This window comes from Bacillus rossius, chromosome 1 (assembly GCF_032445375.1).
Source record: "Bacillus rossius redtenbacheri isolate Brsri chromosome 1, Brsri_v3, whole genome shotgun sequence".
Classification (NCBI taxonomy): Eukaryota; Metazoa; Arthropoda; class Insecta; order Phasmatodea; family Bacillidae; genus Bacillus; species Bacillus rossius.
The window spans coordinates 330,271,375-330,291,338 of NC_086330.1; the positions used below are offsets into that span (position 1 = coordinate 330,271,375).

General features: G+C 38.8%; 1 protein-coding gene across 1 annotated transcript in view; it reads right to left on the reverse strand.

Moving 5' to 3' along the window:
* LOC134528076 (ionotropic receptor 25a-like) overlaps positions 1–19,964 on the reverse strand; it is a 90,712-nt gene that overhangs the window by 49,695 nt on the left and 21,053 nt on the right. The window contains exons 4-8 of the mRNA XM_063361316.1: positions 18,001–18,204; positions 15,448–15,614; positions 14,265–14,447; positions 5,886–6,050; positions 2,240–2,449 (exon numbers count right to left, since the gene is read on the reverse strand). Coding sequence (XP_063217386.1) covers positions 2,240–2,449; positions 5,886–6,050; positions 14,265–14,447; positions 15,448–15,614; positions 18,001–18,204 — 929 coding nt within the window. The remainder of the gene's footprint in view (positions 1–2,239; positions 2,450–5,885; positions 6,051–14,264; positions 14,448–15,447; positions 15,615–18,000; positions 18,205–19,964) is intronic.

Sequence of the window (19,964 nt, forward strand, 5' to 3'; positions counted from 1 at the left end):
GCCACCTCAACTGTTTGACCACCGTCTCCTATTCCTGCTTGGCACAATAAAAAGTGTTTTTCCCCCCCAAATAGTTTGTGGCCTACTTGCTGCCAAGTGGGGCTTAACAGCTTGTTGTGATCAATACACAAGTGTGAATTAAAATGTTTCAGTAAATAACCGTGTAGATCAGATATACAACCACGGCCACCACGGCATTGTTTTATAGGAGGCATGGTAAGTCATAGAAAACAAATGAAAATGTTTTAACTATTAAATTTTAACTTAAATTATTTTTACTATGTCTTTCTTGAGCCATGTATGTTAACTTACGGAGATTGCCACACAGTTTTTTTTTTTTTTACAAAATATATAAATTATCAATAAATAAATTTCACTTATGTGGGTTCATTTAAACTTATTTGTTTGAAAACAGTTTTTTTACGGTTTGGATAATTGTTGTTTTAGTTATTTGTTTTTTTAAAAAAAAGTCCGTTTCTTGCCCTTTTATTTCGGGACGATTCGTAATACTGATTGGTCAAGAGAAAGTGGCACGTGTTTTTGTAGGCTCGGTAGATGTCGGCCACGTAAGATCTCTACTGTGCCACCTCGCCCGCACTCTACTTCTATGTTAATTTAACTCATATTTCATAACTCTGTTATTGTCAACTCTCTGCTAATTTCCGTGTAGACTACTTTGGAAGCCTACAGTTCACAGGGATGCGAGTCACACCCGAACAGTTCCATAGTTCTCCGAAGTTTGCCGATCGCTCTTGAAAACACACCATTTTAGCAAGGATATATATAAAACGATTATAGAGTATTTAAAAAAAACATTAAATTAACCAACCAAACTTCAATTTATTTGCGATAACCTAACCTAACTTACTATCCCGGAAAAGAATAAAGAACTATTATTTATTACACTGACAGAATCTCTTCGGTAAATTTCTAAATTGTTCGGGTTGTGGTTGTGGCTTTCATCCCTGTGAACTGTAGGCTATACAGACTGCTTAGAATGCGGTTGGAAGAATGGGAAAAGCATTGTAAACCGCAGTGGGATTTGCGCAGCAGGAACGTTTTGAGTCACTCACTGAATGGAATTATATCCAACGTAAAAGAAAAAAAAAGTCTTGGTTCACGCAAAAGGTTGCGCTTTTGAGGTTATGAAATTACGTGTCACTTTGCATGTCTGAGTTTCAATTGTTTGTAATGTCATTATGTGTGTATTTTAATATGCACTATTTTAAAATTAATCATTTCCACAAAAAATTATGTCTTTTGGATTTACCATCAGTAAACAATCACACATGGCTCCATTTACATCAGCAGATTTTGACAGCAATGTTGGCAAAATGTAAACTAAAAATGGCCATGTGTGTAGAAGACCATCATGGGTCTATAAAATACCGGTTATTTCCAAAAATCTGGTATGTACGTACACTGGGGATGATAGAATGCAACTATACAAGCACGAGTCATCATACAAATGTATGCCGTTAACTCAACCGGTGGAGCGCCATAGTACGCTTTCCAGCAAGCGATAATAACCACACAGTTCTCAGCAACCGACGTAATTTGAGCTGTGGATCTCCAACGAGGTGGATGCGCGCGCGAATCAGGAGAGAAGGCCAACTATGTCAAAGCGAGAGATGCGCAGAGATTGCATCGAGAACATTTTTCCAGCAAAGACGCGTGTGAAGCCTTGCGCCACTGCTGGCGGCCGAAATTTTTGCGAAGTGGAATTTGTGGGATCCATAGGTGTTTGTGTCATTCCGTCGCTTTCCGATGTCTTGTTTCTCGTCATTTCGTGACACAGCACGTACCGTCCTCCTGCGCTTCGCCAGTTGGGTTCGGAGTATATACATTGCAAGGTTAGTTGCGCTTTTATAGTTGTGTTCCGTCACCCCCTAGGGCACGGGGAACTCCCAAAGAAGACCAAGGAGGGGGTGGGAAGAGCAAGATAGTTAAAGAGATGCAGGATAATGATGGAGGGACAGAGTAATATGGCTGGGCACAGTTGGTAATGATGGTGATCATTTTGACAATCATACGCAGACAGTAGCGGATCCAGAGGGGGGCTAAGGGGCTCAAGCCCCCTCCAAAAGCATCTGGGTCCACTATTGTTTTAGTGTTTGCCTTGATAAATCCTAGCCTCAGCTGGGTCAAGCCACTCCCAAACCAAAATCCTGGATCCGCCACTGCGCGTATATCAGTTGGACTGGTGTTACAAGGTGTCCCGAGGCGTCGACGGGCGCACCTCGGCGGTGCCGACGCGGAAGAAGCGGCGGCCGGGCCGCAGAGTGACGTTGGGCGCCAGCACCAGACCGCGCTCCCGGCCCAGGAACTCCGCCTGCGGCTGGCGGCTAGTCGAGCTCTCCAGCGACACGTCGAGGCCGGCGCGCAGGTACAGCAGCGCGTCGGCGGGGTCGTAGCCCACGGCGCGGTCGTCGCCCAGCGCCGCCATCACCTGCGGGACCGCAGCCCGAACACTTCCGAACACTTCCGAACACTTCCGAACACTTCCGAATCTCACCCATGTGCAATAAACATCAGTTCTCCACGCCGTTCGGTGGGAGCGACGGAAGTGTAACAACCACGGTACTGACTACCATCTGTGTCGTATGGCGCGAAACAAAGTTCACAAAGCCAAAGGGAAACTCTATAGTATTAAACTATTTTTTTTATTCCTTGTTGAAAATCAGGTCCAAAGCCGGGTCTTTTTTTTTTCTCGCTTTATTTATTTCGGAGCCGTTTCATTATGTACCTAGTTCAAAATTTCGGTATGCTAATCGAAAGATTTGATAGTCGACGTAGCTGCTCCGGCAGTGTATTCTGACGGCGGGTGGGGAAACTACGCGTGGTTCGCGTCCAGAAATGCAGTTGAAAACACAATTTGCGTACATTTATCAAGCTCGGCATTGTTTTAAAATAATATTCTACGCTAAATTACGTGTCAAAGTTTCGTATTGTTAAGTGTATTTGCAACATGAGAACACACTGGCGAGTAATGAAAGACTCTTTCAGTTTGTTTTTTTTTAGGAATGAGGGTAAGTTTTGTAAGATTAGGTTATCGTAACTAAAAAAAAAAAAGGTTCCTTGGATTAAATTATTTTTAATGCTCTGGGATAGTAAAAAATATATGAATCCTTGCAATATGGTGTGGTTTTTTTTTATTTTCACGAGCGATCAGCAAACTTCGGAGAAATTCGGAACTGTTCGGGTGTGGCTCTCATCCCTGTGACCTGTAGGCTTCCCGTTCACGTCACGTCACGCCAGCTTCCGGTGCCAAGTTCGGGCGAGCCGGGGGCTCTGCGACTACAGCGTGTCTCAGGCTTAAACTGCAGATTAGACTTACTGGCCCGACTGTTGTCGCACTGGTATCGCCCGGCTTGATAACATTGCATATATTATTTTGTATACCATCGATAATATTTTTTTTTTTTGGACATGCGTCATTTCTGGTAACTTCGTGTGTCTTAGAGATACCTCAATAAAGAACAGAGACGACGAATACAGAAACACACTGTCTGTTTGTGCCTGATGACGGGAACACATCTCAGTTCCCGAAACGTTGCAACTGTTTCGTCTCAGGAAGCTTTCTTTGTTCGTCTGTGCTGTTGTCGTTGTGGTGTCCACAATATCTGTTTGGTCACATCGCTGTGTTCACCTGAGCGTCTCTGTGTTGTCGTTTTTTGACATGACAACGTCTAATAAATCGATGAACGCCGGCTACACGCACGAAAAAGTGTCCCGTAAAGCACATTGTCTCGTTACGATGTGTCCCGTTACGCTCATTGTACGCTTGCGCCGCATCTATCTCTCTTCCACTCGATTGGAACAGCCATCAATTTGACTTTTTCGAGGCACATTAAACTTGAAACACTCCCATTCGTTTCCTACTTTTACTATCATCGTTCTATCCTTAACAGAATAACACAGATTGGAAGAAGTTAAATAGCAAACATATATAAAAGTTATAGTTAAAACAATCTCTTCGTTAAAGTAGTAAACATATTTGAATTAATGAGTGCAAATAAAAGTAAATTTATCAATTAAATTGTAGATTTCATTTCACTCCTTCTTTGTATCCATACAAAATAGTGATAATTCAATAAAAATGATTCAATTTTATTCATAAAAGTATGCAATCATTTCATCAATGTTTTGTTATGACGTTATCACGTTAAACTATCGCCCGTAAACCGACTTTACAGACAACCAATTTTTTTTTGTCTAGATTAATTTGTTAAGTAGCATCATTGGGTTCTTATCTATGTTTGTCGCTGTTTTTTCCGAGGTCGGGTTTTTTTATTTACATTTCTTGTCGCAACTGTCTCGTCGGCAGCCCACTGTGTTCGCGTGTGAACTAATATTTCTTTTGGCCAATCCCTTCCACGGGATGTTTTCTCTGTGCCCCCTATGTCTCAACTTTAATACATCGGCTAATTTTGGCTTTTTTCCTGTGTGTTTGCGTATTCATCCTTTTTTTGTCCGTTAATGAGGTTTCTTTATGACATACAGTGTAAACATCATGCATTAATGAAACTTTTAATGCGCGAGTCATGGTGTAGCCTACATTCTTTAGGGGTATGAAAAAAAAATTATTAAGTAATATGTATATAAAAATAATAAGTAATATAAAAAATGTAATAATTATATCATAAGATTATTACTACATATAACGTAATAATATTTTAGTTAATATAAATAAAATGATACCTTTGTAAATGATAAGTGTGACTTAAACAGTTAATACCATTTCACAGCCATCCTAGAGACCCGAAAATTTCGCGGATTCGTCTGGTCTCAGGGTATTATTCAAAGTCGTAGATGTGTTTAATTATCCCATGTTTGCTTTCCCATTGGTTGATTTATTGGCGAGAAAAATGTTATCCATGTTAATTGGCGCTACCTGATTCGCATATTTCTCTTCTAATTGGACACCGTTGGCTCACAGTCGTATGGAAGCGTGTCCAAATAACTGCGATCAAATCATGAACACTGTGCGAGAGTGTGAAGGTTTGCATTCTAACTTGTGACTAAATGAATGCGCGTAATTTCCGTCCCTCTAGCCATGCCTTACCCGGGACTTAAACCCAGACCCCTCGCGCCGCATATCGGCCACACCTGACTGCACTTACGGAGGTCGGCAGGCGAATAACCACGCCCCACCCAGAACTGGTGACCCGGCTACAAACTGCACGTCAACGCCCTAAGTTCTTCGCGCCGTTACGTCTCCACCTACAGTCATGGGCGTAGCCGAACTTTTGTGGAAGAGCGGTGACGGAGGACGTTGTAGGAATATCATTTTGATGTATTTACCGGTTTCTAGGGGACTGAAAGTCAGAGAGGATGGAATGCGACCCCAGAAAAGTTGGCAGGATAGGTAGTGCGCAGAAATCCGTTTTGAAAACGTGATGATTGAAAACGAATTTCGAGACTACATGAAGAACCACTAAGTGCTTTCTATTAAATTTAATTCTTAAATGTAAAGTACCACTACAATTCCACGGTTTATGAATAGGTCGTAATGCGTGTTTACCGTACATCAGCAATATCGTAAGCTAGTTAACGCTGGTTATCGGATTCGACTGGCTTCCTGAATACCACTTTCCCTCCCTGGGCTGTATCAGCCTGCAAAATTGAAGAACAATTTATTCTTATTTTAAATCAAGATTTAAAAATTAAAAATTATTATAAACTGAAAATATTCAAAATTTTAACTTAAACTATTAATAATTAAGTGACTAATTCTACAAAGCAGAAGCTTGAATAATTATGTAAAAATTATTTATTTTATGAAAGTAAATAATCAAAATAACTTTTTCAGTGAAATATGAAAATGTTGATGACGTACAGTGAATGTATCATCGTGTGAGAAGTGTAAAGCGTTGTAAGCGCACCTGGGTGACGTTGGAGTAGAAGCTGAGGTCGGGCTCCGCCTTGCTGGCGGCGTGCTCCGCGCAGTCAGCGACGGGCCGCGGCGCCAGGTCTAGGCCGCGCTGCTCCAAGTGCGAGGCCAGGGCGCCCAGGAACTGCACCACGTGGCGCAGGTACGACGGCAGCACCTGCGCGCACCGGCACGTGCCGCTCGTCGCAACTCACGGTAGCATCGTGTGCATAGCATAACATAGTGCATAGCATAACATAGTGCATAGCATAACATAACTTAGTACATAGCATTGCACATAACATAGTGCATACCATTGTGCATAATGTAACATATTCGATATCAATACATAGTACATAACATAATGCATAGCATAACTTAGTACATAACACAGCACATAACATAGTGCATATCATAACATAGCGCATACCTTAACACAGTTTATAATAATACATAGTACATAGCATAGTACATATTGCAGTGCATAACGATTTAATTAATTTCATAGTGCATAGCATAACTTAAAACATCATAGTGCATTCCATAGTGGATAGCATAACAAATTTGCGTAGTGCATAGTAAAACATTGTTTATAAAAAACCAGTTCATTGCATTTTATAGTACATAACATAGTGCATAGCATAACTTTGTATTTAGCATACCATTGTGCATATAATAATATAATATAGTGCAAAGAATAATGCATAGAATTTTAAATAGCATATTATAGTACATAACATAAAGCATAGCATTGCATAACATAATGTAGTACTTAGAATATTCGAGTACACATCATATTATGTGAAATATTTCATAAAATAAAAAATCAATTGCCTTGTAGTATAGCTACTGTATAGCATAGTATGCATAACATATAGTTAAACATGGCACAATATAAAAATATAGCAAGAAAATGCATAGCAAAGTATAAAATATGATATTCTCGAATAATATTGCTTAACATAAAACTGAGAAAAATAATATGAAATTTTTTACAGTGCCCGGCTGGAGATTCCTTACGTGAAAACAATACGATTTAAGAAAGTTATTAACCCGGTAAAATAATGTTTTGTAATATATATTCTTAAGGAGATATCGGAAACTACAAACTTGCAACTGAGCCGTAAATCAGCAGTATAATTTTTTCTAACTGTGATCTTACACTTGAGAGAATATGGTTGACAGTATCATCCAACTTTAGTAATAAAATTATGTTGGCCACCTTTTTATTCACACTTAATTTTATAATAAAAAACAAAGCTATGACAGATGTTATTGGAATACTATTAACTATTGAATAGAAGTTAACAAGAAAGGTCATATTTTTGGAACAACTTCAGGTCAGCTGTTCTCATTAAATGTGTGGTAAGTGCCCTCCAAGGTTAACTAAGCTTGAGTGCCCTCCGCTAAATTTGATTTCCTTCACTAGTAGGCAACACGCACTGCACATAACACGGTGAGTTTTCATACCAAGACGACACCGTAATAACCGAGACAAAAATGTAGCATTCGCAATGAACACCCTTACAGCAAATTTCATGGATGAAGTAACTTTCAATGCTACAACAAGTACATATTTCTCTTTGCTGTTACTCACGAAATATTACGGAAGGTTTTAATCAGCTGAATAACGCATCGAGTTGTTTCTTTTCATTTCCATACAAGTAGGTTTATTATCTTTGTCTGTTTCTCTTATGTTGGCCACTTCATCAAAATACAATCTTAATTTGTACAATTTAATATACGTGCGTTGGGTATACATGTTAAAAAAACAATTTTTTTTTGTTAACTATCCAATGTGAAAATCTGTGTGAAGGTGTTTTTCAAATTTCTACATTTAAATTAATTTTTGCTAATGTGTTAAGTTGAGAAATATTTCTTTACAACTGGACCTGTACTTAAATACTCAAAAATCAACCAGAACATTTATACAATTTGCATGCAGTAGGGTAAAAACAGTGAAACTTAAAATGGTATGATTAATGTGTTCATTAAAGGGGTCATGCATCTTCATTTATACACGTGATTGTGGTTATGCTACAGGTTACGACATGAGGTGACTGTAGGGCTCGCTGAGTGCGTGCTGACTGCTGATATCACAGGCCTGCATTTTTCGAATTTTTGAAAATTGTTTCACGTTTGGTGGCTGAACTTTATATTTTTAAGTGTGCTGAATCCAAATATGACCATGGTTTTTTTCCATCACGTAAGGTTTTCCTACAAAATGCAAATAAAAATTAGGAGAAATAATACAATTTTATAAATGATCAAGAAACTTCACTTTATTTTTATTTATCATAAAATTTATTGTTCATAAATCACTTAGAGCGCTTTTAACACCATTTACTGTATGATATGACCAATTTGTATGTTTATTCGTCTTCATTATGCCTCATTCTCTTCTTTTTGAAGCTCCTTTTATGGCTTTCTCGTTTGTAGACTTTGTCCGGTAAGTCCCTCTTCAGCATCCAACAGTAGTCAGCAATCATAGTAATGTTCCATCGACCTTGATACCTCCTTTCCATTTCTTTCACGTCTTGGTGAAATCTTTCACCCTGTTCCTCACTCACAGCTCCTAGGTTTTGTGGGAAGTAGTCAAGATGGGAATTCAGGAAGTGAAGTTTTAAACTCATCGAACAACCCAGATTTTTCAGTTTAGTCAGCATATTCTCTACAATGAACATGTAGTTAGGGTCCTTATAATTTCCTAGAAACTTGGTTATTACCTCTTTCAAAGAAAGCCAAGCCTCTTTTTCTGTTATATTCATTTTCGTCTCAAACACATCATCTTTCATCAACTTACGAATATCAGGGCCGACAAAAATGCCCTCTTTCAATTTCGCCTCAGACAATCCTGGAAACTTTTCTCCCAAGTATTTGAAACACGGGCCATCTTTTGGCAATGCTTTGACGAATTGCTTCATAATACCCAATTTAATGTGGAGTGGGGGCAGAAGAACTTTCTCTGGTTCGACAAGATTTTCTCTTAACACGTTTTTAACTCCTGGTACTAATGCTTCTCTTCTTGGCCACTCCTTTCTAATCCAATGTGAACTTTTGTCTCTACTGTCCCATTCACATATAAAGCATGGGAATTTTGTGTACCCTCCCTGCTGTCCCAGTAACATCGAGATCACTTTTAAATCTCCACAAATCGTTCACATATGTTCATTATAATTAATCTTTGACAATATCATTTCTAAATTTTCATAACGCTCTTTCAAGTAAACAGAGTGGGCTACTGGTACTGATGCATACTTATTACCATTGTGCAGAAGTACGCCTTTAAAACTTCTCTTTGACGAGTCAAGGAAAAGACGCCATTCATTGCTATTATACTCAATATTAAACATACCCATTAACGCTGTTATATTATGGCAGTAAACCAGTTCCTCATGCTGAGTGAAGAATGGAGTGAAATGTTTTTCACGGTTTCTGTACCAGTAGAAAGAAGTACCTGGAGCTAATAAATTTTTTTCTTTCAGTCGAGAAGATAGCAACTCAGCAGATTCTTTAGATAAACTTAAATCCCTGATCAAATCGTTCAATTCACATTGGGAAAACAGTTGAGGTTCACTTTGAGGTATATAGAATTCTTCATCACCTGAAACAGTGATTTCTTCTTCAGATGTTTCTGGTAGTGATATATCATCTAATGACTTTGGAGCAACGGGTACTGGAATATCTGGACCATGGGGAACAGGACGCATAGCACTCTGAATATTTGGATAAAAAAATCTGTTTCTTATTAATCAAATTGTAACCTTGAATATCGCAAGAACAAAAATAGCAATCATCTGAATGATTACGAGGCTCTCTCCAGATCATGGGGATTCCAAATCGAAAAGATTTTTTCTTACCTTGGGTCCACTGACGAAGTTCTTCTACACAAATAGAACACACTTTATGTGGTGCCCACGATTTGTCTTGGTCCCCTAGCTTCATACCAAAATAGGCAAAATACGCTGTTTTCACAAAATCAGTAATATTTCTCTGTTGTTTTTTCACAATAAAACTTCCACAAATATAACAAAACTTATCAGGAGAAACACGACATCCTCTGGAGGTCATTTTATAAATAAATAAATAAGTCAGTGGTCAAAAAAACAAAAAACACACACAAACAAAACCAAGAGCAAATTAGATTTTATACGACTGTAAGACCACGTTAACTGTGTCAACACCAAGGGAACCTTCTTCTTCTACCTTGATAGTTATGGCCTTGGGGGGTACCCGTTCAGCCAGAAATGAGCGTGTCCTTATACGAAGCTTTTTTTTCTTTTATCATATCTTATCAATAAAATCTCTGTACAATTCGTCCATATTCGAATCATTATCATGCCCTAATCAATCAATTTGTAGCTTGTAAATAACACCCATGCCTTACCCGGGACTCGAACCCAGAACCCCTCGCACCGTAAGCCGGTGTGCATCCGACTACGCTACCATTGAATATATATAATATTCAATGACGCTACGGAGGTCGGCACACCAAGGGAAGAATGATAGAAGGAAAGTAAGAAGTGCTATGAACGAGAAGGACAGAACATGAAAAATCCTGTTAGAACCTGATTGAACATGTTCTTGGCTGTCTGGCGGCCAAGAACCTCTTCACCCTGGCTGCTCTCATTCCTCTACCGAAAGTCATCTTTATCACCTGCTCTTGAACTTTAATGCTTTTATACCAGAAATCTTTAAAACAATTAAAACTAATTAGACCCCGCAATTATAATTATAAATATACAAAATCAGAAAACATTAGTGTATACATTTACTCTTGAGGGGAAAATTGTAATATAACAATTGTACGGTAAGTATATTTTGTAAAAAAAACTGTACGTGATGGACTTTTTAAAATATTTTTCCTGAATTGAGCACACTAAAATACTTAAGAATCACCCTTTAAATTCCAAACAATTTTTTCATCGCAGGCCTGTGATATTTAGTGGGGAAGTTTCTTGTAATCGGTTTTTTATTGTTAAGATTTTATAAATCTTATTTTAACTCCAAATTGTGTTTATGTTCCTAGAAAACCACTTAAAGAACCTCGATTTAGTGAAGCCGGGGTTTAGAAACCACAAGTCTCAAACAGTCATTTGTGTTTTGAATTAATTTTATTTTACTGTTGTTTTGTGTGTACATGGGTATATATTTCGAATTTCTTGTGTTATGGCTCATGCGCATCATTGCATATGCATTGTCGGTTACACTTAGTGTAACACTCGAAACGTTGCAACTGTTTCGTCTTAGGAAGCCTACTGTCTGTCTGTGCTGCCGTTGTTGTGGTTCCAAATATTTGTTTAATAATATCGCTGGGTCCATTCTGATGGACAGTGACTTTTAACATTCAAGAAACAACGTTCGTCTGGTGCTTTACGTATACGTAAGGCATTCAAGGGCGTAGCTGTCTCAACTCCGTTTATCGATCGCATCAAATTTTCAAACGCTGTTGGACCAACAATTTCAACAGCTGAGCTCCGTGACAGCTGGCTTCTCTGTGCCATGTAGTTACGTTACGACCGGTAGAGGAAAATAGTAGCTTTGGGTAAATAACCCACCATTACTTTGTTACTTCGTCCACTGAATAGTTCTTGACTACAGGAGAGTAACATTTCAGTGTTGTAAAAAAAAGTATAAAGGAAATCACGGAACTCACGAAAGAAAAATTCTTGCTAAGTCAAATCCAACCCTCCTATTGCACGATCATTACTCCATAATGTCCGGACGAAGGTATTGTGAACGTACCGTAATTAACTACCCATTTCCACTTTTGAATATGTGCTTGATGTGCCGATATGTATAACAGCAAGGCAGTCCCAGCCTTAATACTCAACAAACTGGATGGAACCAACTGCTCTAGAAGGAAAGTAACGTTACCAAAATTTACTTCGTTTTACTTCGTCCTCGTCAAGTACTTAACCAACGACAGCGTTATAAGCATTATTTAATAATTTGCATCATTAATATAATTAAGTTCCTTCTATATTAGGGTTTAAGGTAGAAGAACAGGACCCCGACCACCATATTGGATTTAAGTTGACCTTGGCACTTTTTATTTATGCCATGAACCTGAGCTGTGAAATACGATACCGCAAAAGTAATTTTACACCTCTAGTTATATCAGATGCTTAGATTACATTTCACCCTAAAATTTAAGACATTTAATTTAGCAAAAAAATTATATACATACACTTTTAAAATAAAACTGCTGTCTACAGTTCAAACCATTGAGTGCAAAACTTAATATTTAATTAATAATTGTTTAAAAATCATAACTATAGATAAATATTTTATAAAAAATTCACTACAACGAATTCAATGTACCTACTCGACTAGATTCCCAATGGATGGACTTATGGCCACACATGCTTTCTCCTCGATGCTCACCAGCAGACTTATCCCCGCCTCTACTACCAAGTCATCCTGCAACCGATGGGTGGGTTGGGTTGTAGCTCGACGCCACGCCGTGCAAAGATGCGTGGAAGTGGCCGTGCAGTGCTACGCTGTTGTTGGTTACCGCATAGCAACGGCTGACGTCACGTCAGGGAGTTCGGGACAAGAAATCCTCGCTTATCGGCGCGTGAATTATTTATCCGAAGCACGGCTGGGGACTCTTCCGGGAGAAAGGATCCCTCAAAAAAAAAAAAAAAAAAAAAAAAGATTCTGCTTTGGTATTCTTTCTGTCAATAATAAAGTAATCGTACCCGTGATTTCGTTTCGATTCTTTTGTTCACTGCAAAACCGACACAAGAACAACTATTTCATTTTACCAATCATCTCAATGAAGATGTTAAATATAAATAAAAATTTCAATGAATAGCACCTTGAAGAAAGAAAACTATTGACAGTACAATTTTTTCTTCCTTCCAAATAAACCTCTTTCCAAATATTTTGTGGTAAAACCCAAATAATTTTGTTGTCTCATCAATATAATTCATTTGTGATACAAATGTTTGCTGTCACTAATTTGCAATTTATAGGACATTGCCAAATTATTTTGCTCTCAACAAAAATAATATGGTAATGTATATATTTACAAAAATATTTTGTTGCAGATACGTAGCTGGGTTTTATTTACAGTGTTTCTTGCCCAGTAAAATTTACAAGGCGAGACACCGTATGATAAAAAAACATAGTTTTAATTTTAACCTATTAAAATGGCTGTTAATGAATGAAACAGTATTATGAAAAACATTTCAAAGCCGCATATACACGTGTGACATACATTTTCCTTGCAAAATATTTCAGAAAATTGTTTACTTGTTTGGTTGTCAATTTTCAGCTATCGGGTGAAGCGTGAATCATGATCTTGCATATCTCTTATTGCTCTCGATGCAAGACGTAAATACAAAATAAATGAACAAGGGGAAGTTTACGATAAGTGGGGTTATTATTAATTTTTAAAATAGATGAAACTGAAAATAAATCTGTTTTTACTTGAATTACCTGCCTTTACGCGTAACAGTATCGAATTGTTGGAATCTAGACCCATGTAGCCGTCTAGCTTTCAGCTGTCACACTGCAAAACATTTTCTCCAAACTATTTTCGTTGAAGTTGGTCGAACGAAGGTGAATGATCAAAGAGGTATGTAATCGTCACTAACTCATACACGTTTGTTTCGAAAATTGGCTAGTTCCAATCAAACGTTACTGTTGTAAATGGGAGAGATTATAAAATTAGTTGAATGTTTGACGGGGTCAGTGAATCATAATGAAGCCCAGCAAAAAAAACACAAACATTTATTTTAAATATTAAGAACTACACAAACATAATATATTTTCTTATTTGTAACGCGTTGTTTATACTATTTTCCTCAAGCTAACTTTATTATTGTTAGATCTTTAAAAGTGATGTCGATATTAAATAATAATAAAGAAGTATCCGAAACATAAAGACTTATTGTTCCCAATTTTATTGCATGCAGATCTGTCACCTGATGTTTTAATTCAATACCCTTAAAACTTCCAAATGACGAATTAGAACAACGCATAAGGTCTCCGTTTATTTGCAGGTGTGTTAGTTCGAATGATTCACAAAATAAAATGATAGCGTTTGCTAGTGAATCGATGCAAATATCATATTTACGATTATACTTGAGTTCAGTATTTCTGCCTATGCTATAGTTTTTTATTATTAGTATATCAGTCTGGATTTTCTGTTTCCGGCTATGCTGAAATGGTATAATGTTGTTATATATATATATATATATATATATATATATATATAAGGTGTGTAAAAGCTGTTATTTTTAATTCTTTGTTGAATTAGAGGTTTTTTTTCCGTAGCTAAACATATGGCAGTCACGAGTGAAAGCTGTGCAGGATGAAGTGCAACGTAGTTCAAGCAGCGAGTAATTTTCTAAAGGTTCTCCAAGTGTGTCGACCGGCGCACCCGGGTGTTGCCGTCGCACCGGCAGCCCGCCGGCTCGCCCGCCAGGCGGCAGCACACGTCCGTCTTCAGCGTGAACAGCACGGCGCTGAGCTGCAGCGACGCGCGGTCGAACTCCTGGTGGCGGAAGTCGGTGAACACGAGCAGCCAGCGCTCCTCGCGCGTCACCAGGTTCCCCGCCACGGCCTGCCGGCACCAGGGTTGCCACAACACCGGGCTGACACGTCCCCGCGCTGCAAGCCGGCCGCGGACAGTGACTAGAAAGGGGGGGGGGGGGGGGGGGGCGGTGTTACCACGGGAAGCCTACAACTCACGTAGTTTCGGTTCCCTGCAAGAATTTTCCGAACATTTCCGAAGTTTTGCGTTTTGGTACTAACGCCACTTGAGCCGCTAAATCAGAAGTTTCCAATGAAAACAAGCATGTTGTGACTGACCTAACCTAACCTAACCCTTCGATTTTTTTTTTAATTTCAATTTTTGAGAGAAATCCGAAGTTGCACGAACGTGGTAGGGAACCGAAACTACGTGAGTTGTAGTAGGCTTCCCGGGTTACCACACGCGCCAATATGGCGGCCGTTTATTTACATGTGCATCAGCCGTACACCTGAATTGGAGGTTACATCGGAGAAAATTGTCAACTCATATCATATATATATCATGAAGATTAGTTTTGGACTTATATACATATATTCATAAAAACCAGTGATATTTTAATCTAATTTCCTTAAGAACAGCTTAACTACGGTCGTTAATAAAAGCAGGCTAGAACAGCTGGTGCAAATATAAACAAACGTCCGCCATATTGGCATGGGAAAAGCAGAAGAAGAAAAATTAGGAAAAAAAAACGGCCTCCTGTATGACGGCTAATGCTCCATCTGCACCCTTTCCTAATCTCTGTCTGCGGGCCGGCCACAATAAATTATAATTCTTTTTTTGCATTACTTCGACCTCCTCGCTTTGCCACAAACATTTCATGTACACTACTACTGCAACTTTGCGATGAATTCACAATGTTCCGTCACGCAATGCTTCACTAATTTACCATCACAATTTTGCAGAAAGGAAAAAATTATAAGTGAAGTACAAACACAATGTTCCAGTGAGGTAACAGCGAGGTAGAGTCTGCATGTCTCAGCAGTGTAGCTTGACGTGTGAAACAGTGTGAGCGGCGCGGACAGAGGGTCACCTTGCTGTAGAGCTTGGTGAGGTTGGCCGAGGTGGCGTAGACGACGAAGTAGCTCGGGGAGGGTCTCATCGCGAGCAGCCGGTCCGTGTTGTTGCCCTCCAGCCCGTCCAGCACGATCACCCTGATGATGGACCGCCCGATCATGTAGTACAGCGTCTGGTCCAGCTCTGCGCACGAGCACCCTCTGGTCACTATCCCCCCTGGATGCCCGGTTCACACACCCCCGGGCTGCAGGTCGCTGATCTCGGGGGAAGCCTACGATTTTCTCATCCTTCTGGACACACCCGAATACTCACGTTAGCAAGCCTTCTTTTCACAGACGAGACAGCCAAACCAGATGTTTCCCAAGTTCATGCTCGCTTTCTTTTTTCCGTACCACAACAGGTGTATTTATTTGGGGGGGAAAAAATTCGTGGGCATTTATTCTCCAAATGCGCGGGTTTAACTTATGAGATGTCATTTTTAAAATTAGCAAGAAGTAATTATACATACTCTAAAACATTGCGGATGGTTGGTAATATTAGGTAAGTATAGCTACATTAAAAATACTGTAAAATCATTGTATGGTTGCTTAGCAAATAACTTTTTAATATGTAGCTATCCAGCGCTAGGAAACCGTTTACATGATTTCACAGTATTTTTAACGTAGCTATCCTAACCAAAGCAACCGTCCACAATGTTTTAAATTATTTATAATGTAGCTAACCTAACCTAATTGACCATTAGTTATCATGATTTGTATATTTATTTACAATGAACTAAAAAAAAACCGAAGATGCACGATCAGGCGTTTGGCTCTCTCGTTTGTTGAAAGAAGGCTTGCCAAAGTGAGTATTCAGGTATGTCCAGAAGGATGAGTGAATCGTAGGCTTCCCTAATCTCGGCCAGTGGCGGCCTCGGACCCCGATTTACAAAAGGAACAGTTGCTGAGGGGCGGGAGAATTTGAGGTGAGAAAAAAATTGGATAAAATATTTCAGAGTCGAGAAAAAAAAGTTTTTTTACGTACGGTATTGATTATATTTTCAAAGATACATGTCAAGGGAAAATATTAGTTTATACTAACATTTCAGATCTTAAATCAAATAATTTTGAATTATATTTAAAATCTGTACAGTGCACTATAACTCGGGTTTTATGGCGGTTGTTATAACAGCTTGCAGACTAGAGCCTGTTGGTAAATATGTGGTTGCAACAAGGTATAGAAGTTCTAGGAGATATTATTTATACCTTGATATGCCAAAAATTGGGATAGTTAAAAATTAGAATTATAGCAAAAAGTGGGAAAATCCAAGATGGCGGGGCTTAATTGCCCTTACGCGATGAACCTCTCAGTTTATGGTGGAATTTTAAATATTAAGGTTCCCTGCTCGTACCTGTCCTACACACAATACTGTCTACCAAGTTTTCATACATGAGAAAGCCCGTGATAAAAAACTTCTTAAACCTTTAATACTGTAAAAAAATACATTGAAAAACCCATCCTAAACTAATCTACCAAAGATAAGTGCAATTGCTCGTACATGCTATTCGTAATCACACACCTTATGTGGATCTTGAACCGTATTTTAAATGGTGTTTGACACTGAAGCTATGCTCTAGGTAGCCAAGCCACCTTAACAGAGAAGTTTCATAGATAATTTGTGATTTTTCATTATTTTAAATAAATTTATAATTTTTTTTTTCGATTATAAAAGTTTGTTATCACACTTATATATTTTTATTTGATATTTATTAGAATTTCGAAAGCCAATCTAATTCCAAACCCTTGTTTGAATTAACATCATTTAATCATGTGGTAAATAGTTTTGAATTAACCGCTAGTGTTTAGCCTTCCTAGTAAAGCTCTATGACTTAGTGTATCATTAATGAATGAATATTATTTGAGTTTTCCTGAAGTAATATAAACCTGAGTTTTTTTTAGGGGACTTCAGAACCTTCATAACACACTGAGACGATTCATTCAAAACTGTAATCCTCTAGAACAGTGGTTCCCAAACTTTTTCAGCCGGCAACCCACCTTTCCTTATAGGAATACCTCCACGGTCTATCGGTCCATGGCGAAGTAAAAGACCTTATTTGTATCGTATCCCTTCCTTATGTATATATGTATAATTTACCATCAAATATTGCATACATATATATATACGTTTTTTTAAGTTATATATTTATTATTGATAAACAATTTGTGTTCTGATTAGAAAATGAAATGGTTGAGAGAAATAATCGCACTTTGTAGCAAAACAGTTATTTATTTAACAATAGATATGTGTTTGCACACAATTCGATTTGTTTCGATTTTTTTTTTTTTATCTTTTCTGATGTTTTATTCGATGGTTTCCGATAGTTTTAGGATCGAGTCGAGACCCACCTGTAACACTTCCGGTAACCCACTAGTGGGTCGCGACCCACCGTTTGGGAACCGCTGCAGTCTAGATTTATGCGGTTTCAATCCTAGTGAGGATTGAAGAATAATTGTAGTGTGCGACCGCCGGCTCCTCAGCCCTGCCGCTCCACCGAGAGACGAGCAGCCGGCGGACGGACGGTACACCTGCCTTCCTCGTTCTGGAAGATGAGCGCCGCGTCGGTGGCCTGGCGGCCGCCCAGGTAGGCGTCCACGGCGTCGACGAAGACGCCCGGAGTGACGTCGGCGCGGAAGTAGGGCAGCGCCGCGCTGGCGGCCGCCGTGCGCACCTTGCCCCAGCCCGTCCACGTGAGGTCCAGCACGGCGCTCACGCCTCCGGCCAGCTCCCGGCACACTGCGCGCGCGCGCGGTCACAACCATTATTACACACGACATGTTGACTTCGTTACAATCTCTAGCGAGACTCAAATGTCGCATTGAAATGGGCATCGCGCTGGGAAAAGTGAACCCAAAACCTGTTGATCATATTCCATAACTCGTGACAAACCGTCAGTACAGATGGGGGGGGGGGGGGGGGAAGAAATTCTGTACTGTTAAGATTCCTTTGGAAACCCAAGTTGCCAAAAAAAAAAAATAGTTTGTAATAATGCAAGAATGTCACTTTTATTGTTTACTTATAATTACAACAAAATTGATAACGTAGACTTGAATATGAATGACATAATATACGTGTCGTGATCGAAAAATTACTAACAACTGATATTCATAATTTGTTTCATGTCAGTAAAATAGCATCAACCTCATTGAACCTGTTTGATTGCAAGTCGTCCTGAACGCAATAGTATAGTCAGTTTTAAGTCAGATGGATCTACTAGCATGCACCATGGTTACACATTTACGTTCTTGTCTTTGAAAGATTTGTGCAATGGGAGTGCATGACTTGATGTGAGCTTTTGGACATACGCCATTGCTTAGCACATGTATGTTTGTAGAAGAAAACTACAAAAAAATGACAAAAAACACAAATTAAGCAAAAAGTTGCTGTTGTCAGGATTTAACACCGCACAATACTCCACAACAGGAATATGGTCAACAAACAAAGAAAAACAAAGAAAAATGGACTAACAGAACGAAATTTTTTTGGATTCAGAATTTTTGTGCTGTCATCATTAGTGGGTTTTTTTTTCGTTCTGTTAGTCCATTTTTCTTTGTTTTTCATTGTTTGTTGACCATATTCCTGTTGTGGAGTATTGTGTGGTGTTAAATCCTGACAACAGAAATTTGTTGCTTAATTTGTGTTTTTTGTCATTTTTTTGTAGTTTTCTTCTACAGACATACATATGCTAAGCAATGGCGTATGTCCAAAAGCTTACATCAAGTCATGCACTCCCATTGAACAAATCTTTTAAAGATAATAGCTTTATTCGGAATATACAAGCTGATTACTAGATTTGGTGGGCATAAAATTGCTGGGAAGAGGATTTTTTTGGCATACACAAGCTGGTAAATTGATTTGGTGGGCATATATTAACTCATTGATAGCTTTAATTCGCATATACAAGCTGATTACCAGCTTTGGGGCATAAACTAGCTGGAAACCAAATTTTTTTTTTTGTCATACACAAGCTGGTAAATAGCTTTGATGGGCATACGTGAGCTCATTGGTAGCTTTAGTTGGCATATACAATATTATTACTAGCTTTTAGAGGCATAAACTAACTGGTAACAAGCTTTAGAAGGCATAAACAAGTTGGTGAATAACTTTTATGGGCTTGCATGAGCTCATAGGTAGCTTTAGTTGGCATATACAAGCTGATTACCATATTTGGTGGGCATAAACTTGCTGGGAAGAATATTTGTTTGGCACACACAAGCTGGTAATTAGCTTTGGTGGGCATATGAACTCATTGATAGCTTTAGTTGGTTGGCATATACTAGCTTTGGTGGGCATACACAAGCTGGGGACAAGAATATGTGGGCATACACCGGCTGGAAACAAGTTTTGGTGTGTATACACAAGCTGGTAACAAGTTTGGGTGGGGCATACACAAGATGGGAACAAACATGGATGTCATATAAAAGATGGTTCCATCATTTCCTGAAAATCTTTCTTGGGTATAAAAAAGGTGGGTCCAAACTTTGATGTCTTAATAT